This window comes from Vidua macroura, chromosome 15, assembly GCF_024509145.1.
Source record: "Vidua macroura isolate BioBank_ID:100142 chromosome 15, ASM2450914v1, whole genome shotgun sequence".
In the NCBI taxonomy this organism is placed as follows: domain Eukaryota; kingdom Metazoa; phylum Chordata; class Aves; order Passeriformes; family Viduidae; genus Vidua; species Vidua macroura.
This window is the reverse complement of record NC_071585.1, coordinates 15,550,588-15,575,776: the sequence shown is the minus strand read 5'-3', so window position 1 is coordinate 15,575,776 and position 25,189 is coordinate 15,550,588. Positions and strand designations below refer to the sequence as shown.

At 61.9% G+C, this 25,189-nt stretch overlaps 3 protein-coding genes across 13 annotated transcripts in view; 2 read left to right on the top strand and 1 right to left on the bottom strand.

Moving 5' to 3' along the window:
- The window catches only part of UIMC1 (ubiquitin interaction motif containing 1), a 39,835-nt gene extending 34,067 nt beyond the window's left edge, over window positions 1–5,768 (top strand). For 4 of the 7 annotated variants that reach the window (XM_053991426.1, XM_053991427.1, XM_053991425.1 and 1 more), the window contains exons 10-13: window positions 1,284–1,362; window positions 2,879–2,999; window positions 4,765–4,828; window positions 5,277–5,768. In XM_053991426.1, coding sequence (XP_053847401.1) covers window positions 1,284–1,362; window positions 2,879–2,999; window positions 4,765–4,828; window positions 5,277–5,530 — 518 coding nt within the window. In that variant the 3' untranslated portion in view covers window positions 5,531–5,768. Of the gene's footprint in view, window positions 1–1,283; window positions 1,371–2,878; window positions 3,000–4,764; window positions 4,829–5,276 lie in introns of those variants that run through there. The other 3 variants (XM_053991429.1, XM_053991430.1, XM_053991431.1) reach the window with 3 other exon arrangements.
- Window positions 5,769–6,408: 640 nt separating this feature from the next.
- On the top strand, window positions 6,409–12,183 carry HK3 (hexokinase 3). Of its 5 annotated transcripts, XM_053990902.1 has the most exons (19): window positions 6,409–6,871; window positions 6,999–7,151; window positions 7,267–7,318; window positions 7,392–7,554; window positions 7,873–8,021; window positions 8,180–8,329; window positions 8,443–8,734; window positions 8,812–8,995; window positions 9,165–9,320; window positions 9,440–9,673; window positions 9,762–10,066; window positions 10,144–10,283; window positions 10,432–10,551; window positions 10,636–10,731; window positions 10,854–10,953; window positions 11,076–11,259; window positions 11,333–11,488; window positions 11,657–11,890; window positions 12,011–12,183. In XM_053990902.1, exons 1-19 carry the CDS (start codon window positions 6,768–6,770, stop codon window positions 12,150–12,152), a joined length of 3,114 nt encoding a protein of 1,037 aa, XP_053846877.1. In that variant the 5' UTR covers window positions 6,409–6,767; the 3' UTR covers window positions 12,153–12,183. The 5 variants fall into 5 exon arrangements, with proteins under 5 accessions (XP_053846877.1, XP_053846878.1, XP_053846879.1 ...); XM_053990903.1 differs by lacking the exon at window positions 11,657–11,890; XM_053990904.1 differs by lacking the exon at window positions 12,011–12,183 and having other exon boundaries at window positions 11,679–11,778.
- Window positions 12,184–12,246: 63 nt separating this feature from the next.
- Window positions 12,247–25,189, bottom strand: UNC5A (unc-5 netrin receptor A). Its single transcript, XM_053990907.1, has 16 exons — window positions 25,075–25,189; window positions 16,924–17,145; window positions 16,641–16,784; window positions 16,461–16,564; window positions 16,168–16,348; window positions 15,887–16,054; window positions 15,534–15,698; window positions 15,260–15,448; window positions 14,548–14,847; window positions 14,369–14,456; window positions 14,121–14,289; window positions 13,810–14,043; window positions 13,565–13,714; window positions 13,306–13,470; window positions 13,046–13,221; window positions 12,247–12,837 (listed from the first exon to the last, which is right to left on the bottom strand). Exons 1-16 carry the CDS (start codon window positions 25,187–25,189, stop codon window positions 12,678–12,680), a joined length of 2,730 nt encoding a protein of 909 aa, XP_053846882.1. The 3' UTR covers window positions 12,247–12,677.

The following is a 25,189-nucleotide window of genomic DNA, read 5'->3' as shown; positions in this document are numbered from 1 at the left end:
CTCCTGGGCACTTCACAGTACATTGCTGGTTGTAGCTGCAGATCAGTGATTGCTGCTAAAGGAAAGGCTGTGTTGCATTATGGATAGATATTGGGGTTGCCCAACATTCTAGAAACGGGGTTTTGCTAAAACTTGGAAGAATTCCCTTTGTTCCGCACAAAATTTTGTGCTTTGCTTTCTTTATCACAGATGATGTGCTAACAATAACAAGTTTGTTGTGCCTATACCTTGGAGTCAGACTTTTGTCCTCATGAGTATGGGAAGCAGCATCACCAAGCCGTAAAACAGCTCCCTGCATTGTCCCCTTAGCCAGCGTGCCTGAGAGCGCTTACTGTGACATCTGTTTTGGAGCTGGAGTCTTGAACGTCCCTGGTGAAGCAAGCTAAGCTATCCGAAATGTTCCCTGAGGATCTTTGCTGGTGGTATGTCAACAGGAATACGCTGAGAGGAATTCAACTGAAAGGGACAACACTCCAATGTGCTCCCTGCAGATGCCTGCAGAGCCAGTTGGGAAAGGCTCCTTGGGCTTGCTGGGGGAACAGAAATGGTTGGACCCGTCATCAGCTGCTCAGCTGGGATCTCACTGGCTACCCACGTGTTGGAGCTTCTGGAGAGCAGCACTGCTCCTGCTAGAGATCTTCATCCAGGGGACTGCCAGGGCTGTCTGCGGACAATAGCACGGATCACCATGGTTCACATGGGCAGTGGGAAAGAGATGAGTGTGGGCTAATTGTTGTAACCTCCCCTTTCCAGTGAGTTGTGTCCCTTCCCAGCCAGGCTATCTGTCAAAGGTCTGGTGCCTCTGCACAGCTCTTGCCTCTGCTCTGCATTTCCCTGAGCCCACAGCTGGCACTGCCCCTCACTGCAGCAGGCATGGGAGCCTGGTTTGGCAGGGAGCTGGGCTGTGCTGCCAGAGCAGCTGGGTAACGCTGCTCTCAGGCTATCACACTGCTGTCATCAGCTCTGAAATTCCTGTAAACTACAGACTGTCAATCCAGCTGTTTCTGGCAAATCAGGTGTGAAGTGGTCAGCTGGCTCCCCAGTCTGGGAAAGGTAAATTTTTCAGTATCCTCCCAGGAAAAAAGGAGACTTGTTCAGCAACCTCTTCTGCAAGAAAGAAGACCCTGCTTGTCCCAGTCTACTGTTTCTTCCCCTCTACCATCACTTCTGCTGCAGCTTTGAGTGGAAGTGATGGAAACTTGGTGCATTTGAGCATGATGTAGGGATGGTTTGGGGTGCATGGTAATAACCCTTTTTGTTAACCCTTTCTGTTTTTCCTCCAGTGCTCACCCGGCGTCAGAGAGAGGCAAGAAATAAAGCTGCCAGTGGTAAAAGCAGCCCACCATCCTCAGACATTGACAAGTAAGTAGGTATGCCTGCTCCTCCAAGATTATTTCTGTGCTTCTGTACTAGCTTGACTATGGATGTCTTTATTCCTGTACAAGTGCTGGCTGTTGGCCTTATAACAGTGTTTCCCTAAGAAATTGCTTTTCCTCAGTGCCTCTTGTTGCAGTGCTGGCTATATTTAAACCAAAGCAAGAGGAATTTGCTGTTCTCAGATTGTTTATTTTTGCACTGATTTCCTTTCAGCCCAATCCATGGCGGGTCAGGGGCGCATGGCTGCTGGGGGAGAGCTGTAGCTAAAATGGTGCTAACTCAGCCAGTTTCTGATGGGAGGTTTGAGCTTGGTAACCCTGGGAAAAGTAGAGGCCAGGACATGGAGGCTGTCAACATGGCACCTGTAGTGATATTCTTAATTAAATTAGACTTTCAGAATAGCAGTGGCTTTGTTTAATCTCTCTCCATGCAGCCCCTCCTCCTGCCACCCACACAAAGCATCATAAGAGAGGATCTGACAGTAAAATCCCTGCTATGGAAGCAATTTTGCTGTTACAAACAGTGGATGGCAACATCACTAATGGAATTAGGCTAATTATAGAGAGGACAGCTTCTGTTTAGACACATTATCTGGGTAATCAGTACTGACTGGAAAGAAAATACGGGAAAAAGTGCTGCAGAGTTTTGCTCGATGGGGGCTCTCCATATGCATTTTAGAGCCTGGGGTGTTGCACTCAGAGAGTACCACTATCAAACTGAACACAATATTGCTGGGGCTGGTCCCTGGGGCCTTTGTCTCTTCTTGGAGATAGTCCATTCCTGAATGCAGCTTCCCTTCCAAAGAGCCAGTGTCCTCTTCTGCAGGGTTCAGTCCCTGCTGAGAGCTGGTGTGGAAGTGAGTGTAGCTGTGCAAATCTATGCCTGACCTTCATCTCCTTTCACCCAGAATAATCTTCTTCCCAAGAACACTCAGTTGTCCTGCATGAGCCTGAGCATCTTCCACTCAAACGAGGGGGTTTGAGAAACAGGCTGAGGCAACCCCCCCAGCAGGAGCATGTGCTCTGCAATTCCTCTCCCTGCATGGCATGATGTAAAATGGAGACAGTGCAGAGAAAGGCTTGATTTACTAGTCAGACAAGTTCATCCAGCCCTGGTAAAATGTCTCTCTGATTTAACACACTTGGTTTACTTTTCAGGCAGAATTTAACTCCCCTTTGCAAAGCCCTTGCACTTCATTTCTGTAGATTTTGACAGGGTGCTTTATGTCTGGGGAAAAATCAGTGGTGTTTGAGATAGTTAGATGAGCAGATTTGATTACTGTCCCGCTGCTGCAGCAGCAGGATCCAGAGGAACAGGCAGGGAAAACTGATAATCACTCAGTCTTTGCGATTGGTGCCGGCCTGACCCCACTGAGCGAGACTGGATTTGGTGACACGTCTTCTCCACAGCATGGCCTGGAGGAGGAGAGTCACCACCGGTGTCTGGGAGCCCGGTGCAGGGTGAATCCTAATGTGGTGCTCTGTCCTTTGCTGCCTGGCAGGTGTGAGAAGTGCTACCTCTGTAAGTCACTGGTGCCACTGCTGCAGTATCAGAGGCACGTGGACAGCTGCCTTCAGGCTGCTAGGCAAGCTCAGGGAACCAGGAGGCTGCGAAGAGTCAAGGTGAGGGGCGACCCTGCACACCATCCCCTTTGCTTTGCGCTGGGTGTGGGGCTGAGTTCGCAGCAGGAGCTGTTTCCCTGGTTGGCAGGGATGAGCTGACCTGATGTAGGATTGCCTGTCCCTGTGGGCCACTGTGGACAGAGAACTCACTGCCCTCCTTCCCACGCCGGTCTGCGAGAGCACCGACCGGTCCCAGGGGTGAGCTAATCCAGCAGAGCTGCCAGCAGCCTCTCCAGTGGGCAGGCAGCCAGGGCTGTCCTGCTGCCAGCCAGCACGCCTCAGTCCTGCAGCCTTCCTCGGCTGCATGTCGATGGAGTGGAGGCCAGCGTCAGGATGACAAACCTATCTGGATATCCACAAGCCCATTCCCATGGGGAAGGCTGTAGAGCCAGAGCAGGGGAAATTGCTCAGTGCTGGGAGCGAACAGCAGCGTCCCAGGAGAATTGTGGGGGAGTGAGTGTGCTAGAGGTGTGGTGGGTGTGGGGAACATGCCTTGCTAGAGGAGGTGGGAGGCAGGAGCGTGGGTGGCAGCTGGCTCACAGTCACCCGCCAGGTGTTAGCCCCCACCGTGCTTTTTCCTGCTTGTGGCAGTCCCAGGGGAGCACAGAGGGTCCTTCCAGGCCTTCCTGCTGGCTCTTGCAGGCAAAACCCTCTGCTGCAGCTTTGCCTGTGCTCAGAAATGTGATTCACGGCATGAAGATGCAACATGATGTCTTAGTTTTGTATAATCCCTTAAATCCATCACAGACCTCAGCCCTTTAGGGATTCAGATGCAAATGATGAGATTTCTGGTTGATGATTTTGGCTGGGATTCAGCCAAGCACTGTGTGGTTCAGAGTACTGCAGGGCATGGCTGCTCCTGCATGTGACCAGCTCTGTGGGGGCTCTTTGATTCTATCCCTGTGCCCCACAGCTGGCTGGTGTGTGGGTCCTGCAAGCAGGCACAGGGTATGGGGGAAGGATGCTGAAGCCAGGGGGCTCTTTGGGAAGGCTCAGCAAGGCTCTGTTACCTCTGGACCTTGTCTTTTTCTGGGGTGGCAGCTCACTGGGGAAGCCTGGGCATTGGCTGGGCCATTGCAAAGCTTCCTAATGGCACAATTGGGCTTGCAGTTTTCTGCAATGGCCCATTTTGAGGTGATTTGCAGCTCCATTGCCACAACCAGGATGCCAATGCCTTCCAGAGCAATTCTGGGGGCAGAGAGCAGCCAGGAGAGGGGATTGTGCTGGGCCAGTGAGGCTCAAAGCAGCCAGGCCGAGTGGTCTTCCCCTAGCATGTGTGACCAGCATGGCTGCATCTTCCCAGGGGCAGAGAGAGGGCACAAGGTGTGTTCTTTGGCTGGCAGTGCCCTGAAGGCCTTTCCCTCCAGCACCACGCACCAATACCCTTGGACAGAGTGGGACGAGTCTGCACTTAGACATGCAGTGCTGGGGGATGTGTTCAGCTGTGTCAGAGCCCCTGATGCCCCCATTTATCTCAGCCCTGTGCTTGCTGGCTGGGCTTGAGGCTGGCATCCTGTACCCTGGCCTCCTTCTTTACCAGGTTCTGCTTGATTAGCTGCTCTCTGCTGCCTCTGCTTGAGCACTAGTTGGGTTGGGCACAGAACAGTGCCCTTCCCACAGGTGGCTGGAGGCCCTGGATAAGCAGCAGTCCCTCTTGTCCCTAGCCTGACCCTGAGGGCTGGGGGAACAAATGCCCACGAGGCCATCCTGGATAAGGGGTTCCCTCGTGGCAGCGCTGTGATGGTGGTTCTCGTCTCCTTGGCAGGACACTGGAAGGCAGGAGAGAGGACTCCTCAGGATGCTGGAGCTCTCGGAGAGCAAGTCTGAAGGTGGAAAACTTTCTATGCCAGCCTGGCCGGGTCAGGGCTGCTCTTTCCCAGCTCTCCCCTTTTGGTCCTGGCTCAGCCTGGGCTGTTCTGGGAGAGTAAATTCCCCTTGGAAGGGTCTGTTCTTCCTGAGCAGAGCAGGAGGCTTTGGGTTTAGCTGGCTGTCAGCATTCCCCAGCTGGCTGCACACATTCCTGCCAGTACCCACTGGATGTGTGCCCACTGGACCCACACCAGAGCGCAGAGCCCTTGCAGGAATAGGGGTGTACTCTGAACCAGTGCACTAAGACATGTCCAGCTTCCTGGGGGATGTGGGAGGCTTCTGCTGTCCCTGTCTGTGCACCAGCGCTTCCCTTCATGGATCCAAGGACGGGAGGAGAAGAGGGGGGAGAGGTGCTCTTGGCAGCACCCGTGGGTTACACAGGAGGGCTGATGTGTGCTTTTGTTGCAGGTGCTGACGCAGGGACTCCCCTCACTGGATTAGGAGACCAACAGTCCTCTCCCACACTCTCAGCAGCTGATGGGGAGCCGTCGGCAGACAGCCCCATCTCCCTTCAGCACCTTCCTTTCCACGTGTCCCCTGCAAAACCCGGCATCTCCTTGGAAGCCATGGATGGTGTGGTGGACTCAGAGCTGCCCATGGCTCTCCACGCAGGCAGCCAGCAACGGCCCAAAGGCTGCCGCCGGAGAAGGCACAAGTTCTGAGGGTGGCAGTGCTGCAGGGACCCCCAGCAGCCCCCTGTGCCCCAGCAAGGGTCTTCTTGGCACTGTACCCCTGCTTCACCTGCAGCCTTTGTCTTCTGCGCCCCTTTTATATGTTTTATACGACCTGTGCTGGGAGCGCTGGGTGGAGAAGTGACTGTGTGTTTTATAGGTGCCTGTGCAGCTTTGCTCTCTCTTACAGAAATGGAAATATATTTATGTATGTTTTTATGAAACTGCAGCACCACGGCAGAGCTGTGCTGGCTTTCTCTGGGGAAGGGGAGGGCACTTGTGGGAGGAGAGGAGGAGCAGCAGACGGTGGGTTCCAAATCACACTTCCCCGGGCCTCTCCTGGAGCTGGGGTTGGTGGGGGGGTTCAGGGCAGAGGGCTGCAGTGTCCTGTGCTCTGTGCAGCAGCACAGCACTAACATTCCCAGCCGGGACTGGCAGAGGGCACCTTGGTGCCAGCTGACAGCCGCAGTCAGCGGATGCAAGGACCGGAGGAGCCAGGGTGTCCCCGTGTCCTTGGTGGCTTTCCCTGTCCCCAGGCGGCTCGGCCGTACGCCCGCTCCCCGGGGCAGCGGGGCTTTGCCTGCCTCGGACCGAGCCTTGGAGGGATCTGCTCTAAGATCCCCTCACGGGGAACGAGGGAGGGCGACCCATGCCTAATTAACGGGACGAGCTGGTGCGGAGCTCATTAAACCCCGGGCTTAAGCCGCGCTGCCGCCCGGCCGGGAGCGCGGAGCGGGGAGCGGCCCCTCCCGCGGGTGGGGCCCGGAGCGGCGCCGCTCATTGGCCGCGGCGGGGCCGGCTCGCGGCGGGGCGACCAATGGCGGCCCGGGGCGCGGCTGTTGCCAGGGGGACGGCGGCGGCAACGGCCCCGCCCGCACCGACCCCGCAACGGCCCCGCACACCACCGGCCCCACACCGGCCACAAACACCGGCCCCGCACACCACCGGCCCCACACCGGCCACAAACACCGGCCCCGGCCACCACCGGCCCCACACCGGCCACAAACACCGGCCCCGGCCACCACCGGCCCCACACCGGCCACAAACACCGGCCCCGCACACCACCGGCCCCACACCGGCCACAAACACCGGCCCCGCACACCACCGGCCCCACACCGGCCACAAACACCGGCCCCGGCCACCACCGGCCCCACACCGGCCACAAACACCGGCCCCGGCCACCACCGGCCCCACACCGGCCACAAACACCGGCCCCTGCCCCGCCGCCATGGGCAGTCGCAGCACCCGGCCCAGGTCCCAAAATGGCCGGTTCGTCGGGGCGGACAGAGCAGACCAAAGGCGAAATCTGAGCGTGCTGGAGCAGGACAGCCGGTACGTGGACCGGTGAGCGGCTCCTGCCCTGCGGAGACCGCTGTGGGGCCGGGGATGGGGCCGCGCAGGTTCCCCGGGTCCCCCAGGCTGTTGCAGGGGAGAGACATCAGCCTCTGGCCTCTTGCAGGTTGTGGGGACCCTCTCCTTCCACCGCTCCCATGCTCGGCCCTATGACCGTGATGGGGCAGAGCTGCCTCCTCCACAGCCGCAGAGGCAGTGTGAAGATACTGCACAAGGACGAAAGTATGGACCCCTCATGGAGCATGGAGGTAGACAGCAGGTGGGAGCAGAGCTGGGCACAGCCCAGCCCCACTGTGTGCCTGGGCAAGGGCAGGCATTTCTCCTGTCCTGCAGGCCAGAGCTCAGTGGGTGACATGCCACCTCCCTCCATGCAGGTTCTTGGCGAACAATCTGAACCAGCGCCGTGATAGTTCCCACACCACACCGGTAAGGCCCATCCCTGCTCCAGTCATTCCCTGCCCTTAGCCTCTGCACCTCTGCCCTAATGCACCATCCCCAGATACAACGAGCCCTGCGATCACTCAGCATCCCACTCGAGAGGCTGCACGTTATGAAGGGCCACATGATGCAGGACATGTGCAAGGGGCTGAGCCGCCAGACACATGCACAGGCCAAAGTGCGGATGCTGCCCACCTACATCTGCTCCACTCCCAACGGCACTGGTAAGGCAGCCCAGCCTGAGGATGAACTGTTCCGCTACCGGCAGCCCTGCACATCTCACTGGAGTTGACCCTGGGGGTGCTGGGGAGGGGTAAACCATTCTAGGATTAGTTATGGGGTCCATAAACTTCTCCTCTGCCACTGCCCAGTGCAGGGGCAGTAGCCAGAAGCTTGTTCCCTTGGCCCCTCTGAGAGTCTCAGGCTCTCAGGAGATTCCCCCCATGGGTGAGTGACTGTCCCTGGGACAGGGAAAGGAGCAGATTTTGGGAGATCTGCCACAGGGAAGGCCTTTGCCTGACACTGCCTTTGTTCCCCCATAGAGAAGGGCAACTTTCTGGTGGTGGAGCTGTGCCAGAACCAGGTTCGAACCCTGTTGGTGACCCTCTACGGAGATGGAAACATGAGCCCCCAAATGATGTACAAGATCTTTGACATGCCAGAGGGCATCACGCAGGGCGAGGGGGAAGCGGTATGAGGAGGCCATGGCTAAGGGTGGCTGGTGCTGGGCTGCCCAGCATCATGGAGGCTCGGCAGGGCTCCGGGCTGGTGTTGGAGCTCAAGGCTGCCTTCCACAGCCTGGGTGCTGAGCAAGGCGAGCAGCCCTTACCCTCAGTCATGACTTTGCAGCTCTTTGACTTCATTGCACAATGCGTGTCCCAGTTCCTTGCCGAGACCATCAGCTCTGACACCAACAGCTCTGACATCAACGGCTCTGAGCTACACCTCCCCTTGGGCTTTGTGTTCCCCTTCAGCTGCCGGCAGACACAGCTGGACAAGGTGAGGGGGAGAGCCCTGTCCCAGGCTGTGACCACAGCACAGCAGCAGTGGGGAGAGGTGGTGGTACACCTCTGGTGCCAGAGGTCAATGGCTCTGCCGCATGCTCTCCACAGGCAGAACTCCTCTCCTGGTCCAAGGGCTTCAGCTGCAATGGCGTGGTGGGGAAGGACGTGGTGCAGCTGCTGCAGTCAGCCATTGATAAGCAGGATAAGCAGGATAAGCAAGAGGTGGAGGCCAATGAGACAGGTGGCCTTTGGCTGTCCCCATGGAGGGGCAGGAAATCCTCTCAATCTACTCCTGGCCCGCTCTGCCGTGTGGAAGTTGTTGCCCTGTTGAATGACACTGTGGGCACCATGATGACCTGCAGCATGGAGGGGAGAGCCTGTGAGGTCGCCGTAGTTGCAGGTGAGACTCGGGCACCGCGTGTGCCATGGAGGTGGGTCTGGGGGCCGTGCTGGTGCTCAGCCCCATCACTCCTGCAGACAAGGGCTCCAACTGTTGCTTCATGGCCGAGGCGTACCTGGTGGAAACAACAGACGAGACCAGCGGGCGGATGTGTGTCAACACTGAGTGGGGCTGCTTTGGGGATGATGGCACCCTGAATGACGTCTTCACACCCTATGATGAATCTGTGGATGAGGAATCTTCCAACCCTGGGGAGAATAGGTGCTCCGTCTCCCCCACAAAGGACAGGCTCCCCATCTATCCCTGAACATGTCAGGCTCCACCAACAGGAGCACACATTCCCCTGCAATGCTCCTGGGTGCTCTTAAAGGGCCAAGGGAGGCTGCTAGGGAGGCATGACTGATGCCCATGTGGGCTCAAACCCATGCAGGTTTGAGAAGATGGTGGGCACCCTGTACCTAGGGGAGATTGTCAGGCACGCACTGATAGCCCTGACTGCTGAGAAAGCTATCTTCACTGGGACCAATGCTGCTGTCCTGAAGGAGAAGGGAGTGTTCACAATGCAGCATGTTCTGGAGATCATCAAGTGAGTGTCTGAGGACCAGGAGCTGCCATGGGTGGGAGGATGGGGCGTGATGGATGGGTGTTCCTGGCTGCAGGCTGGTGAACCTGCAGGTTGCTGCAAGGCTGTGATCTGCCTTCTAGCAATGAGGACAGCATAACTGAAGTTAGGAGGATTCTGGAGGTTCTGGGGCTGCAGCCAAGCGAGCGGGATTGCGGCCGGGTGCAGCAGATCTGCCGGGCAGTGGTGGGGCGCGCTGCCTCGCTCCACGCCACTGGGCTGGCTGCCATCCTCAGCTACATGTGCCAGACCCGGGATTTGGAGACGCTGATGGTCAACGTGGGGGTGGAAGGAGAATTGTTCACAGGCTACCCCAGGTAATGAGGATCACAGGGCTCCCAGTGGGGTGCTGCCTCAGCGGGATGCCTCACACCTAGCCCATGCTATCCTCTTCATCCTCGGCAGGTTTGAGGAGATCCTGCTGAGCGTGTCAAGGCTACTGTCCCCTGAATGCATGGCCACCCTCCTGCCCTCGAGAGATGGCTCTGGGCGGGGGGCGGCCATGGTGACAGCAGTGGCTTTGCGCCTGGCAGCCCAGCGCCGTGTGGTGAACGAGGTGCTGGCCCCGCTACGGCTCAGCCGCAATGACCTGGAGAAAGTGCAGGCACTGATGAGGGAGGAGATGGAACGCGGCCTGTGTAAGGAGACCAGTGCCACTGCCTCTGTCCGCATGCTGCCCACCTATGTTTCTCACACACCTGATGGCACTGGTAAGGGACAGGGACACCGGCAATGGGGTGCTGAGGAGGCTGTGGCCCTGCTAATGCACTGTGCTGGCTCCCTGCAGAGCAAGGTGACTTCCTGGCGCTGGACCTGGGGGGGACCAATTTCCGTGTGCTGGTGGTTTGCGTGGCAGAGGAGGGCATCAGCATGGCCAGTGAGATCTACGTCATCCCAGCTGCCATCATGCAGGGCACTGGCGAGGAGGTGAGGCTGAGGACCTGTGACCAGTGGCTGGGGTGAGGGCATGGGCATTGCCTCCCTACTTGCTCTCCATGGGGCCATGATGGGGCTGGGAGAGGCCCCCCAACATTGCCCCAGCCTTGGCCATGCTGACAATGGCCACTATCCACAGCTCTTTGACCACATCATGGACTGCATCATAGACTTCCAGACGAAGCAGAACCTGGTGACACAGATGCTGCCTCTCGGCTTTACCTTCTCCTTCCCCTGCCAGCAAGTGGGCCTGGATAAGGTGAGGGGGTGAGTCCAGCACCAGGACGGTGGGAAGGACCTCAGGATGTGTGCTGCCCTGGCCCCTGCTCTGCCACTCTTGCAGGCATTGCTGCTGACCTGGACCAAAGGCTTCAGCGCCTCAGGCTGCGTGGGACAGGACGTTGTCCAGCTGCTGCGGGACGCTGCCAAGCGCAAACGGGTAGGGAATGTCTGGTGGCCTGTCCCTGTCCCCAGGGTAGGGGGACCTGCATCCAGGCAGTGTCAGCCCCAGGAGCTGTCTGGGTGCCACTAGACCACGTGTCCCCATCTCCTATTTGGCAGCACTTAGGGATGCAGGTGGTGGCTCTGGTCAACGACACGGTGGGAACCATGATGGCCTGTGGTTATGATGACCCCAGATGTGAAATCGGCCTCATTGTGGGTGAGGAGCATCTCTGCATCCAGGAGGTCCCCCGTCTCCTCACCACCCCTCTACCCCACGTGGCATGGCCACATGCCTCTGCCAGAACTGTGATGGGGGTGACACCAGCATGGGGCCTGCAGGGACAGGGACCAATGCCTGTTACATGGAGGAGATGAGGAACGTGGGCACTGTGGAGGGGGACCAGGGCCGCATGTGCATCAACATGGAGTGGGGGGCCTTTGGGGACAACGGCTGCCTAGACCATCTCCTCACCCACTTTGACAAGGTGGTGGATGAAAGCACCATCAACCCGGGCAAGCAGAGGTGGGTGAGGGCCCTGGGGCAGAGGGGGCTGGGAGCGGGTGGCTGTGCCTAGCTGAGGCTGTGCCTTGGATAGGTTTGAGAAGCTCATCAGCGGCATGTACCTGGGAGAGATCGTGCGTCAGATCCTGATGGTAATGACAGAGAAAGAGCTCTTGTTCCAAGGCAAACCCTGCCTCAAACTCCAGACCAAGGACATCTTCAAGACCAAGTTCCTCTCTACGATCGAGCTGTGAGTGTTGGGCTCCCGTGGGTTCCCTGAATCCAGGGTGGGGGTATCAGAACACCAGGAGAGGAGCCAGGTTACACTGATGTGGCACAGACAGAGGAATGCTTAAGGGATGGGGACAGTGATGGGGTTGGGGACTCTGCTGCTAACAGTGGCACTGGTCTGGAGCAGCAATGGGCTGGCCCTGCGGCAGATACGGGCCATCCTGAACGAACTGGAGCTCGATGCCACCTTCGAGGACAGCGTGCTGATGCGGGAGGTGTGCCAGACCGTGTCCCTGCGCGCGGCCCAGCTCTGTGCTGCTGGCTTGGCTGCTGTGGTGGAGAAGATGCGGGAGAACCGGGGCCTGGACGAACTGTCTGTTACTGTTGGGGTGGATGGCACCTTGTACAAGCTGCACCCATGGTGAGTGGGGTGGCAGGCACCCGTGGGGCATCCTTGCCCTATGAAGGGGTCTGTGGTGGAGCGCATGGTGTGCATAGGGTGGGAGCATCAGTCCTCACCCTCCCCTTCTGTCCTGCCTAGCTTCTCCAGCAACCTCCAGGAGACACTGAAGGACCTGGCACCCAACTGCAATGTGTCCTTCCTGCTATCAGAGGACGGCTCGGGGAAAGGGGCCGCGCTCGTGGCAGCTGCGGCCTATCGTGCTGCCAACGCCATGGAATAGCCACCGCTCCAATAAAGCTCTTTGGTCTGCACCTCCAACTTCTGGGGGGATCATGAGGGGCGTGGGGCAGCGCATGGCTGGGCACAGCCCCACGTAGCAATATATATCGAATTTATTTACATTCACGTCCGGCAGACCCCCCGCCCGCGGCACCGCTATGTACATAAGGCCAAGTGTAAATACTTGAATGCACTTAATACAGAATTAAAAAAACGGGCTTTACACAACACGGCACGGGGCCCGGGGCCGCCTGGCCCCACACGCAGACACCACGACGGCACCGCACGCACGACGCACACCCAGTGCCCCCCCAGTCCCCCACCACGGGGCTCTGGGACCCCCAGGGCTGGGCTGAGTCCCGCTGCCACAGTGCTGGAGGGGCCTGACTGCCATGGGGCAGGTGCATCCTGCCCTCCCAAGGGGGCCAGGTAGCCCTCCTCGTGTGCTGTGGGGCGGTAGGAGCCTGGTGGGCCAGCCAGGGCCCCCCTTGGCCCCATGGTGGTGGTCCCCTGGGACCCACCATGCTCAGCACTCAGCCTCGGAGAAGAGGGCACCGTCCTGCTTGCCGACCTCGGCCACGGCGGCAGCCAGCTGGGAGAGGTTGCCGTTGGGGAAGTGCCGTGCTTCCCACAAGTTGAGGATCATGGCTGTGGGGCTGGCCTTCGAGGCGAAGAAGCTGAGATGGCTGGAAGGGGACAGAGGGACCACGTCAGGGCACAGAGATAGCTCCACGTCCCATTATCAACCCCATGCTAACCTCACCTTGTTCAGCAGCCCTCTCCCGGGATCTCACAGCATTCCAGCATCCATCCATAGGTGCAGGATGAGGCCAGAACCCCTGCCCCCATCCACCATGCCACCCCATCCCCAGCACTATCCTCAGTCTGCATTACCTGTCAAGGTTGAGCTTTTGTGCCAGTGTCCTCCAGTCGGCTCCCCGTGTGCCTGGCGGGTCCAGGCTGCTGATGATCTTTTGGCGGATGAGGAAGGGGATCTTGAAGGCACTGGGGCCCACCAGAGCCGGGGTGCCCACCTCGTCGGGGACCAGCCAGTCTGAAAACCTTGTGTCCTAGGAGAGAACACAAGCAGGGAGGGAAAGGGATGTGAGGCAATCCTATGGCCACCCCCAGGAGTGGCCCAGTCCTGCCCTCACCTTGGCAATGTTGAAGTTGACAGTGAAGCTCTGCCCATCTCCCTCCACCTGCCAGACCCAGATCTTGCAGGCCAGCTCACAGGTGCTGGTGCTCAGGCGCTCCAGGGTGAAGGTGCAGTGCAGGAAGGGCTGCAGCCCGCTCCAGATGTGGTAGAAGGGGATCTCCTGCAGTGGGGTGACAGAGCTGGGGGTGTCAGAGTGGCAGGGACATCTCCCTACACCTCTATCCCCATCCCCACACACCGGCCAGACTCCTCACCTGGTAGCTGGCGAGGAGCTTGCTCTTCCAGAGGGAGCTGGGCATGTCGTGGATGGAGAGGCGCAGGTTGTGGTAGCTGTCCTTGAAGTGCAGCACCCGGGGGGCTCCGATCAGCTGCCCTCCCAGCTGCTTCTCCAGCTGGATCACCTCCTGCCAGCACAAGCAGCAGTCAGGCAGGAGATGCCTCACACCAGGAGCGCAGCTCTCGCTCCAAGCCGGGATGGGCAGGTTGGGGACCCCGGTACCTTGAGGACGTCCTGGGTGTCACTGAGGCAGTAGACGCGGATGTTGTACTCGAGCGAGGGGCAGGCGGCTGGCGCGAACAGGACCAGCTTGAGGCGCTTGGAGGCCGCCATGCTGAGGGACTCCCCGACCAGGGCAAAGCGCCCCAGCTGCTCCGTGAACACGTAGCAAGCCTGCGCTTCCAGCTGGCAGTAGTACAGCTCTGTGCACGGCTCAGCGCCCAGCTGCAGCACGTCCTACGGCACCCAGGCAGAGATGCAGCTCAGCCGTGGCCGTCCCTCCTCCATCCCTGAAACCCCTCGCCCCTGCTCACCTCCCACGTGCCCTCGCACGACTGCTTCTTCAGCCGGATGCTCCAGTTCTCAGCACTGGCTTCCACGCAGTGCCCCATGGCCAGGATGGCGGGGCGGGTGAGGAGGACCCCAGGGGGCCCACAGCTGACGATGGGGCTCAGCAGCGTCTGGCAGCCAGCCAGGGGCAGCCTGGGGCAGCGATGGGGGCAGCTGAGTCAGGACAGAACCCCCTCCAACAGCCCCGTGCCTCAGCAGCCCCAGCACCTACCTCACCTCCTCCTGCTTGTGCAGGGTCAGGTAGACCTCATAGATCTTCCCCCGCGGGATGGCATCGGGTGGGATGAGCAGGCTGATCCCTGGGTGGGAATGGGGGTGCAGGCAGGGGGTGAGCCCCATGAGGACCCTGCCTGGCCTGGGCAGCGCTCTGGAATCCCCACCCTGCTGTACCTGTGTTGGGGATCATGAGCCGCCCCCCCAAGAAGTTGAAGGTGCCATAGGCCATGTTGTTGGTGCCGCGGGGCAGGGAGCGGAAGTAGCTCTGTGTGGAGAGCCGGGCCACGAAGTCAGCACCTTCAGCGGCGGGCGAGCTGTGGTGCAGCGTGTGCCGTCCAGCACCCAGCGGGCTCAGCAGGTGCCCATTGGGCAGCTGGAGTTTGGCAGGGCCGTCCTGGCGTGGGCAGAGCGAGCCCTGGTAGGTCATGGTGGTGGTGCTGAGGTCTGGCTGGATGGTGAGCAGGCTGGGGTTGTCTGCAGCACAGAGCAAGCGACTGTGGTGCAAGGTGGAAACAGGGGGTCCCCAGCAATGGTACATGGGCACAGTCAGCTCGAGAGGGCATGGGGCACACAGTCCCTGCCCCATAGTGAGGACCCCGTAGGACACAGCCACCATCCCTGGGGACCTGACCCTATGTGGCACAGAGCACTGACCCCACAGTCAGGGACTCTAAGATGCGGAGTTCCTGTCCCTAGGTCAGGGATCCCATAAGGGAAAGAATCAACTCAAGACCAAGGAGCCCACCGGACACAGAACCCCACCCAACGGTGCCCTGTAGCAGAGAGCCCCTGCCCAGAGACCCCCTGGCAGGTATGTCCCCGACCTGCAGGTCCAAGGGACACCATGTCCCAGTGTGGGTGCATTGTCCCTGCAACACTCACTCACCAGCCTTGCTGGGTTTGATGCTGACGGGCTGGAAGCCAGCGGTGAGGATGGAGGAATCAGCCACATCAGCATCCAGGCCCCCCTTCTTGCGGCAGTACACCAGCACCCCCACCAGCAGCAGCAGCACCAGGCACACGGCCACGGCCACCAGCCCCACGTACAGTGCTACGTCCTCTGCGCCGGGGGCAGCTGTGTGGGGCAGGGCATTAGCACACATGGTCACCCCCCAGTCCCCCCTCCCAGGGGACAACCCTGCCATCCCCACCGTGCTCACCGTGGGTGCAGAGCTCAGAGGTGCAGTTACGGGTGTCCAGCTCGGGGCCATGACAATCCCGGCCTCCGTTGCGTGGCGCTGGCTCCGAGCACTCGCGGCTGCGCCAGTGGGTGCATTCGGCCCCACACTCCGACCACTTGCTCCACTCCGACCAGGCGCCGTCCACTGCAGGCACAGCCTGGGGTCAGCGCCCTGCTGCCACCCCCCTTCCCTGCCCCGGGGCCGGCAGAGACGGACACATAGGGGAATTGGAGGACAAGACATCTGGTGGGGACAGGGACTGCAATGGGCGCAGTGGGGAGTGCAGCATCGGCACGACGGGGCGGTGGCGGTGCCCCGAGCAGGGCAGGTACCTGGGCAGAGGGTGGTGCAGGCGGTTTTCTGCACATTTTGGCCCTCACAGAAAGCACCCCCATTGAGGGGTGTGGGGTTGGTGCACGTCCGGCTCCGCTTCTGCCAGCCCCGTCCACAGCTGGTGCTGCAGCCTGACCACTGTGTCCACGTCGACCAGCCGCCGTTCACTGGGTGGAGAGGGAGCCGTCAGCACCCTGCCGCTGAGGGGACGCAGGGAGGGACAGGACAGGGAGAGTGACACCAGGGCAGCATGGTGGGGACTGGTGTGGAGGGGCCGTACCGTAGACAGTGATGGCAGCAGAGGCGCTGCGGCGACGGGCCACGATGTTTTTAGCCACGCAGGTGTAGTTGGCGGTGTCGGCCAGGCGGGCCTGACGCAGCACCAGGCTGTGCTCTGGTGTCACGTAGACGTTGGCATCCAGTTCCGGGTCCACCAGCTCCTCGTTGCGCAGCCACTCCACCTGTAGGGCACAAGGGATGTCACTGGGTGCCTGCCTGGGATCACACACATCATCGCCCTGGGTGAGGGGTATCCTCAGCCACATCCTCTCCTACCCAGCTGCAGGCACCCACCTCGGCAGGGGGGATGCCCTCGGGAGGGCGGCATGGCAGCACGATGCCCTGCTCAATGGAGACCTCCCTGGCAGTCGGCTCCTGCTCGAAGTTCTTGCGCAGATCTGGGGAGGCACAGGGGTGAGATGGGGGGCTGGGGACAGCGCCCCACACTCTGTCCAGACACCTGCAGACACTCACAGGCGATGCGCACGAAGGCCTTCTGGCTCTTGGTGGTGCCAGAGGAGCTCCAGGCTACGCACTGGCACCAGTACTCCTCCAGCCCAAAGATCTTCTCCACTTGCTGACGGGTGACCTCGATGCGCACTTCCATCACTGGCAGCCCTGGGACCGGACAGTGGCACGTCACACTGGCGTGCCAGGAGGTGTCCCTGATGCCCCAGCCCCAGGCAAGCCCCACCAAGAGTGGCACATGTGGCTTCTCAGGAGTGGGGCTGGCACCGCCGCTCCCGCTGGCGCTCACCAGTGCTGCGGTCGGTGCTGTGCTGCGTAACGTGGTCACCTTGGTGCACCCACTCGCCATTGCACTTGAAGTAGATCTGCGTGGCAGGGGTGGCACGGCAGGCCAGGCTCACTGCCTTGTTCTTCACAATGTAGACATCCTCCGGCTCCAGCTGGAAGTGTGGCAGCAGGTCCGAGGATGCACCAGATGCTGGGTTGGCCACGGTCGCGCTTTGCTGAGCACCTGTGGGGAGATGGGGCTCGGCCACCTCCACGTGCCCTGGCTGGGACATCACCCACGCCGGACAGCCACATGCTAGTGGCCCTGTGCCTTCCTACTGTCCCTTCCACCAGCAGTGCGGCAGCCCTCTCCCACCCTGCCATCCATCAGGGAAAGCAGCCACGCAGTGGCTGTGCCCGCTGAACCCTTGCCGATCCCTCATGTCCGCATTTAGCACTAATGAAAAGGAAATGTAGTGTGACCAACAAGGGCCATTGCTCACGCCTCCGGGGCGCCTGCCACCCCCTTCTCCAGCACGCTGTAAGGCACTGACCAGGGGCCACATCCTGCCCTGCTGCACCCCAGAGTGGCACAGGGATGCTGGACAAGCCGTGGTGACACGGCAGGGTAGCACAGCAGTGCACCCTGTCCTGTGCCACTGACACCCACATGGGGGCTGGCTGTCCCCGGGGTGGTGAGGATGGCTCAGTGCTGGACACACATACCCCCAGGGGGACAGCAGTGCTGGGGACATGACACATGGCACAGTCCCACAATATCCACATCCCCCAACCCAGACAAGGCCAGGTGTCTCTTCTCCCCACCCGCCAGTGCCTGCTGTGGAAAGAGTTAATAAACCAAGGCCCTAAATAAGCATTTGATTAACAAACGATAAAATAGCGATTGTGTCACTGAATGAAGCTGTAATTGCTGCTGCTAATTGGCTGGTTAGGATTTAATAAGCAATTAAATGGGATGGAATGCGCAGTAATTAAGTACCTTCGTTTGGCAACCACCAGCCACTCCCCATGTGCCCGTGGGACCCCACTGCCTGTGCCCACCGCTGCTGGCTCCCGCCCGGCACGGCCGCCTGCGTGACGGGAACGCGAGCGACACGGAGGTCCCTTGGGCCCTGCTTGAGTCCCCCAGGGAGGCTCCAAGCCCTGCCGACACCCCCAGCTGGCTCAGGCCCCTCGGAGCCGGGGAGTGGGTGCCGAGGAGCCCGCCGCGATGCCCGCCGGGACGGGCAAGGTGCGGCAGCTAATTTACGCGGGGAAGATAAACGGCGACCATAACGCGCCGGTTATTACCCCATCAGCACTTTTACAATGTCACTGGCAATTAATTTAATTAAAACTCCTGTCGGGGATATACAGGCATCTCATATTTCACTGGTTTAACGACCCCCCCCAGCCGCAGCCTGGGGCCGGCCCGGGGGTCACGGCACGGACAGGCGCTGCGGTCCCCGGCGCGGGGCTGTCCCCGTGCCGGCTGCGGCACAACTCGCCGCATCACCCGCGGGTCCCACCGCTGTGGCTGCTGCTCGGGCGCTCCGTGTGCCCACACTGCACTACGCATGCTGGCATGTGGGCTCCGGGTAAATAAACCCAATTTATTTATGAAATGCCATGTTTGCTGCTGCACAGCACCGCGGCTGCCTCCCACCCGGGCGGCTGTAGCAGACGCGCCGGGTGAACTGTGTTGCAGGACCAGCTTTTTAATCACACGTGAAATGAGTACAGCGATTGCCGAGCTGCGTGTCTATCCATCACGGCTGAGTGGAGGGGCGCAGGAAGCCTGGGACCAGCAGCAAGGCATGGAGAAGGCAGGATGGGTATGGAGCCCCTGCAGCTGCCCACCCAAGCGGGGTGCTGGGTGCATTGTGGGCAGAGCGGGGGGAGCACGGACAGCAAAAGAGCTGGGGATGTGCAGTGAGCGGCAGAGCCAGCCCTGGATGTCCCGCTGCTGAGCACTGTGCCAGGCACTGGTGAGGCTCTGTGCTGTGGTGTGGGCATGGATGGAACCATGTGGCACAGCCAGGAGGCTGGAGCTAGCCTGGAGCCCTGTGAGGGAGCAGGGGAACTGTGGTCTGGGTGCCCCATGCACCACAGGCACCCCCTTCATGCCGACCCTACACACCGTGGGCTCTGCATGCTCTACGAGCACCCCACGCACCCTGTGACCATCCAATGGACCATGGCCACCCCACGCGTCACAGTTATGCCAAACACCTCGGGCATCTCGTGCACTGTGGATGCCACACGCTCCGTGGGCACCTCACATCCTGTGGGCACCTCACATCCCATGGGCACCCCACTCTCTGCAGCCACCTCCATGCGCTGTGGGCCCCCCATGTCCTGTGGACCCCTCCACTCCACAGCCATTCTTCACAGCGTGGGCATCTCCCACACCACAGACACATCCCCACAGCACAGGCACCCTGCGCCCCACCGGTGCCCCGCACTCTGCAGCCACCTCCGTGCACTGCGGGCCCCCCGCGTCCTGTGGGTCCCCCCACAGCGTGGCACCCCCAGCCCGTGGGTGCGGGCGCAGCGTGGGCGCCCTGTGGGCAGCGGCCCCCCACGTGGCGCGTGCCGGCTCCCGCATCCGCCTCGCGCTCACCTGCCGCTGCGTTGTCATGGAAACAGGCGAGATGCTTATGTCACCTTGGCAAAGGGAACCGGGGAACTTCGGCGGGGACGGGGAACAAGCCGACGGGGTGGGGGGGGCGCTGGGTTCCACACACCCCTCGCCCCTCCCTCACCGTGGCAGGGCACAGCCTCGGCCGCTCTCCCTGCAGCCGAAGGAGTGACTGGGAGCACAGTTTGCTCCAGCGCCGATAAATCTGAGCCAGTAAAGTCGGTGCTTTAAGCAGGGCTTTAACATAAATTATCCCCCCAACACGTGGGCTAACGAGTGGTGCCTGATGGAGGGGAAGGATGGTGGGCTGGGGAACAAGTCTGCCACACCCAGCTCAGGGTGCAGAGGGGATGGGGACACCACGCTGTGGGCTCTGGGAACCCACCCCTGCCTTCGTCACAGCACTGTGGGACCCCCAGCTGCTCGTGCCCCCCATGTACAAAGCTTCCCCTGTTTCCTGCCACCCCAGGTGGTCACACAGCCTCTCACCGGAGCACCTGGGCTCCCCAGCAGCAGAAACACCAGGTGTGCTGGTGTTACTGGTCAAGGAGAGACCACAGGACACTGCGCCGCTCATTTTGGAGCGGGGGGGGGGGGGCACTAATAGAACACACCAGGCTCCAGTGGGTGCCCCAGTATGGTCCCTCTGGTCCTCAAGGGTCTGATCCTGCCTGGGTGACAGTGCCAAAGTCCCCAGTGGTGCCGGGAGCAGCCTGGTGGGTGCCTCTGTGCCTGCCGCGGGGAGACACTGAGAAGGTCAGCGTGTTCTTGCTGAGGAGAGGCTGCCCGCCGGTGGCTGCGGCAGCGCCAGCTCCGGCACGGCCGGTGGGTGCCCACGTGGCACAGCTGCCCCTGGGAGGGAGCAGGTAACTGCTTGCAGTGGGACAATGGCACGGGTCTGTCTGAACGCTGCTGCCCACCACATCAGCCACCCCCGATGGGGCATCCCACCCCATCCTCCCTCTGCCCCCACCCTCTCCATGCTCCCCTGACTGCTGCTGCCACTCTGGGGGTCCCCAGAGCAGCGTGGGGACCTCAATGCCAGCACCTGCCTCCACCACTGTGCCCCTCGGTGGATCTCTCCGATCCCCGTGGGCTTTGCAGCCGGCAGATTTGCTCCCAGCTGGTGCCCCATCCATCGTGGCCGTGCCAGGCCTGGCACACCATTAACATGAAAGATTTCCTTGCACTTTGCTGGCACTCTGAGCCCCAGCATCAGGTAATTAAAGCCATAATTGCTGCTGATTGCTCTGGCCTTAACGAGGGAAGGGTGGGCATCAGGGGGAGGGCAGAGGGTTCCCATCTGTTCCCAGGGGAGCCTGGGGGTGCCAACCCTGCCCACAGGGGTCCCCATCGCTGGCACTTTGCTCTCTGCAGGATGCAGAGAAGGGAACTGGCACAAGTCGCCACAATCAAAAAGCTCGTCTGAGGCTTTGAGCTGGGTACCTTGCTGCTGGGAGAGGCTGGCTGTGAGGCACGATCAGCTGGTGTTGCCTCCGGGAGACGCCCCAGCCATGGGCCACAGCACTGCCCAGCTGCTCTGACCCTCACCTGGGCCATCAGGACATCGGCAAACACTTCCCCTGCGCCCACCCCTCCACCCCACACAGTCCCATAGTAACGCCAGGCGGGTGCCAGTGCCAGCCCCGGCTGGGCAGAGAGCCAGCAGGGTCGGATGCCAATGCTGGGCAGCAGGTCCTGGCTCCTGGCCAGCCCCGCGAGTGCTGAGCACTGGGGACGATGCGACTATGGGCACATGATGCCAACACGGCCTCCATGCTCCAGTGGGCACCGTGACCCCGGGGTGCCCCTGCCTACCCTGAACCGTGTCCCCAGTTTTCTGGCGTGTCCCCACAAGCTGGGCATTGTCCGGGCCCCTCAGGCGTGTGGCCCACGTGTGCCAGCCCTACGGCCACGGGGGAGGCTGTGTGGAGGTGCCTGTCTCCCGGTGAGTGCCTGGCAGCGTCTGGGCGCTGATGAAGCGAGTGCTGGTTGTGAATGAATTAGGCGGGTTTGCATGACAATGGAGCTGCCTAATTACGGATTTGAGCTGATACTGCTCTCCCCATTACATGCAATTAGCATGTGCCAGGGCGGGCAGGGCTCCCAGCGCCTGCCCTGGGCTGCACGCCCTGGCCGTGCCCGCACATGACCCCCGCTGCACCATGCCCAGAGTCTGAGGACAATGGTGCCAGTGCCACCAAAGACAGGCGGAGGTGGCAGCCCCTCCCCAGGGACCACCTCTGCCTGCTTGAGGGCTACCAGCCCCGGCTTCCAGGGCCGGGCATTCTTACCCAGGCACACACAGAGCCTGAGAGGGGACATGTTCCCGACCAGCTCTGGGTAGCTGAAGAGCCCTACAGACCCCAGACCCCTTGTGCCGGCAGGACTCGTGCCAAGACCTGCCAGCCCCTCTCAGCAGCACGGCATGGGGAAGGGGACCCGTGCTCAGTGGAGGATGAGGGGGTCCCCCAGGTCAGTCTAGCACTGGGATGGTGGAAGGCACAAGACTGGCCCGGTGCAACATGTGGGAGCTGTCGCCGGGGTCTTGATCCCGGGAAGGTGAGTGTGTTCCCTGGCTCTCCTTTAACTGAGAATGAGAAAAGCAAAAGCTCTGGCCAAGCCCTGGCCCCACTGGGAGGAGTGTCAAGGTCACCTCAGCCCTGCATCCCATCGGAACGGGCAGGGGACAACAGTTCCAGGTGCCAGTGTCCAGCCCCACAGTCTCTCCCCTCTGACCCACGGGTGTCACCCAGTGGTGACGGCAGCCCTGGCACCTCACAACTGTCTGGCAGCAAGGGCTGTCTGAGTGACCTGGGGCCTGAGAACCCCATCCTGCAGGAGCCCCGGCAGAGCAGGGTCTGGGGGCCCATGGGGACCAACCTGCCTGACAGCCCCCCGGGAGCAGCACCCCAAGAGCGGGCAGACGGCAGAGCCAAGGGGTACTGGGCAACTGGGACTGACTGGATGAGGACAGGGTCCCAGTGTGCCCAGTCTGGAGCCAGCCCACCTCAGCCTTCCCATGGGCAGACATGCAATACATGGACCAGCGATTGTGCTGACAGACAGAGCAGTGCTGGCACGGAGGGTGCACCCCTGGGCACAGGGAAGGGGGGACAGTGGGACATGCACAGCACTCAGTCCCCATGCCAACATCCCTTGGGCACCAGCATCAGTAACAGGGTGGTCTCGTGTGCTGCTGGCCACCCCGGTGGGCCAGGCTATGAGGTGCCCGCGGTGACTCCGGGGGTGCCCAGCCCCTGGTGGCACCGTCAGCATCCCGGTTCCCTCCCGCAAGCACCTGCCAGGCTCCGCACGGTTTGATGTAGTGCCAGCCCCGCGTGGCACCGAGCCAGAACAAACAGCCCTGGGCAGGCTGCGTCTGCCGCGTGCTCGTGCTGACAGCCGGCACGGCAGCTTCCCGGTGCCCGGCGCACTCCAGCCCTGCCCGCCACCCTGCACTCCTGCCCGCCCCACGCAGCCACCAGTGCCCAGCCAGGCACAGGCAGTAGGGTCATGTATGATGAAATGACCTGGGGTGCCAGGCTGTGGGGCATCAGGCTGTGGAGTGCAGTGGCTGGGGGCTGTCTGCTGGAGCCCGGGGGTTCCTGGCAGCCCCGGGAAGTCAGCAGCACAACGTGGCTCGTGTGCGGTTAGAGCAGAGTCCGTGGCCCCGACCAGAGGAGCTGGAGCAGGAGCTGCTGGGGGGCTGGGCAGGAGATGTGCTAGGGCCTGGCACTGGCTGCAACGATGCCAAGGGGAAGTGCCCACGGCACAACTGGGCCAGGGGCAGCTCTTGGGAAGGACCCTGCCCTTCTGCCCTTGCCCACCTGCCAGTGCAGCAGCCGAGCAGGGCAGCCCCCCACCTTGGGAGCTTTCCCCTCACTGCTGCCCATGGGTGGCCCCCAGTCCTTGCTGCTGTTCTCGCCCTTCCCCTGCGGGCACCAGCGGGAGGGCAGCCCACAACCAGGGATGCTGCTCCACCAGCAGGCAGGGGCCCTTTGCCTGGACATCTAGGTTTGCTGTCCCCAACCCATGGCTTGACGACCCTGGTGAGGAGAGCTGTGAAATGCCACGCTGTGCCATGCCATGCCATGCCATGCCAGGCTGGAGCAGAGGCCCAGCCTGCCCCGTTTGTGCCAAGCAGTGGCTGCGCAGGTGACTGGGCTCAGTCGTGCTGCGGCCGGCTGTGAGCTGCCTGCCAAGCGAGCGATGGGGACCGGCACCACACCACTCTGCCCGAGCCGGTGCTGGCACCTCCAGGCTCCTCACACCTCCTGTCACAGGACTGGCATGAGGTGCTCTGGTGCACCCCCTGCACTTCTGCCCCCCATCTCCATCCATTCTCACAGTTCCCACGCGTGCCGTGGGGACAGCCGTGGTCCATGCCCAGCTGGGTGCCACAGCACCCTCCATATAGGGTCCGCTGCACCCAAGAGGTGCCCACCCACCGCGCCGTCTCTGCAGCGTCCTCCTGCAGACGGGGCCATGCTGGGAACGCAGGGTCCCTGGGGATGCCCAGACGCTTTCGGGCAGCACTGGGGCTGCAGCCCCCTCTGGGTGTCTGCAGTGCCCACCAACGCACTGAAACCACGCTAGGGGACATCTTTGCTGGCGGGTGGAGGGTCAGGGGGCCGGGACCCTCGGGCACAGAGGGAGAGTCCCGTCCCCCCCCACGGGCCCCCCGCGGAGCTCACGTCCAGCCTCGCGCAGCTCCCCGCCCCCAGCCTGGTCCTTTGTCTGCAGCCGCCACTTCCCGTCTGCCGTGACACCTGCCAGCGGCCGCCAGCCCCGGGCACCCACCGTACTCCCGGCCGCCGACCCCACGGACCGCCCGCCGGAGCGACCAAGCCCCGGGGGTCCACCCGACCGCTCCCGCTCCTGCCGGGTCCTGCCCTGGGGGGCATTGCCGGGGGCAGCCATGCTCCGGACCGTCCGCGTCTGCAGCACCACCGATACAGTCCCGCATACTCCCCGCGTCACGACCACCCACGCGCACCCCCGCGGCGTGACAGGACCTCCGGGCTATCCCGTCACCGCGGTCCCTCGTGTCCCGGCCAAGTGATGGCAGCGGCAGGAACACTGTGCCAGCGGCAGGGATGCTGTGCGTTGGGCAGGGACGGCGCGCGTGGGGCAGGTGCGCTGCGGGCACCGCTGCCCGGCGCTGGCAGGGCCCCGGGGGAGCGGAGCCGTGCCGGGGAGCGCCAGCCCCCCCGAGTGCGGGCGGCGTCCGGGGCAGTGCCGGCGGGACAAGCGTGTGCGGCCACGCTTGGGCAAGGGGCGGGGGACACATCCCCGTTCCGGGAGGGCGCCCCACCAGCCCCCGAACCTCCCACAGCCAGCGGGCATCCCGCACGGCGAACGAACGGCCGCCGTCCCCGTGAGGGCACCGGCGTCCCACAGGACACCCACCCGCCGCCGCTCCCCGGGTGACCTTGCCCGGCGCCCAGTCTCGGTGCCGGGTCCCCGCCGCGCCGCCCGTCCCCCCTCCCGCCCAGAGCGCGGTGCCCGCGGGAGGCGGCGGTGACTCACCGGCGGCGGCGAGCAGGGCAGCGGCGAGCAGGGCACCGAGCGGCCCCGGCGCGGCGGCGGCAGCGGCGGCGGCGGCGGCGGGGGGGGCCCGGCGGCGGGGCGGCCGCGCACCCAT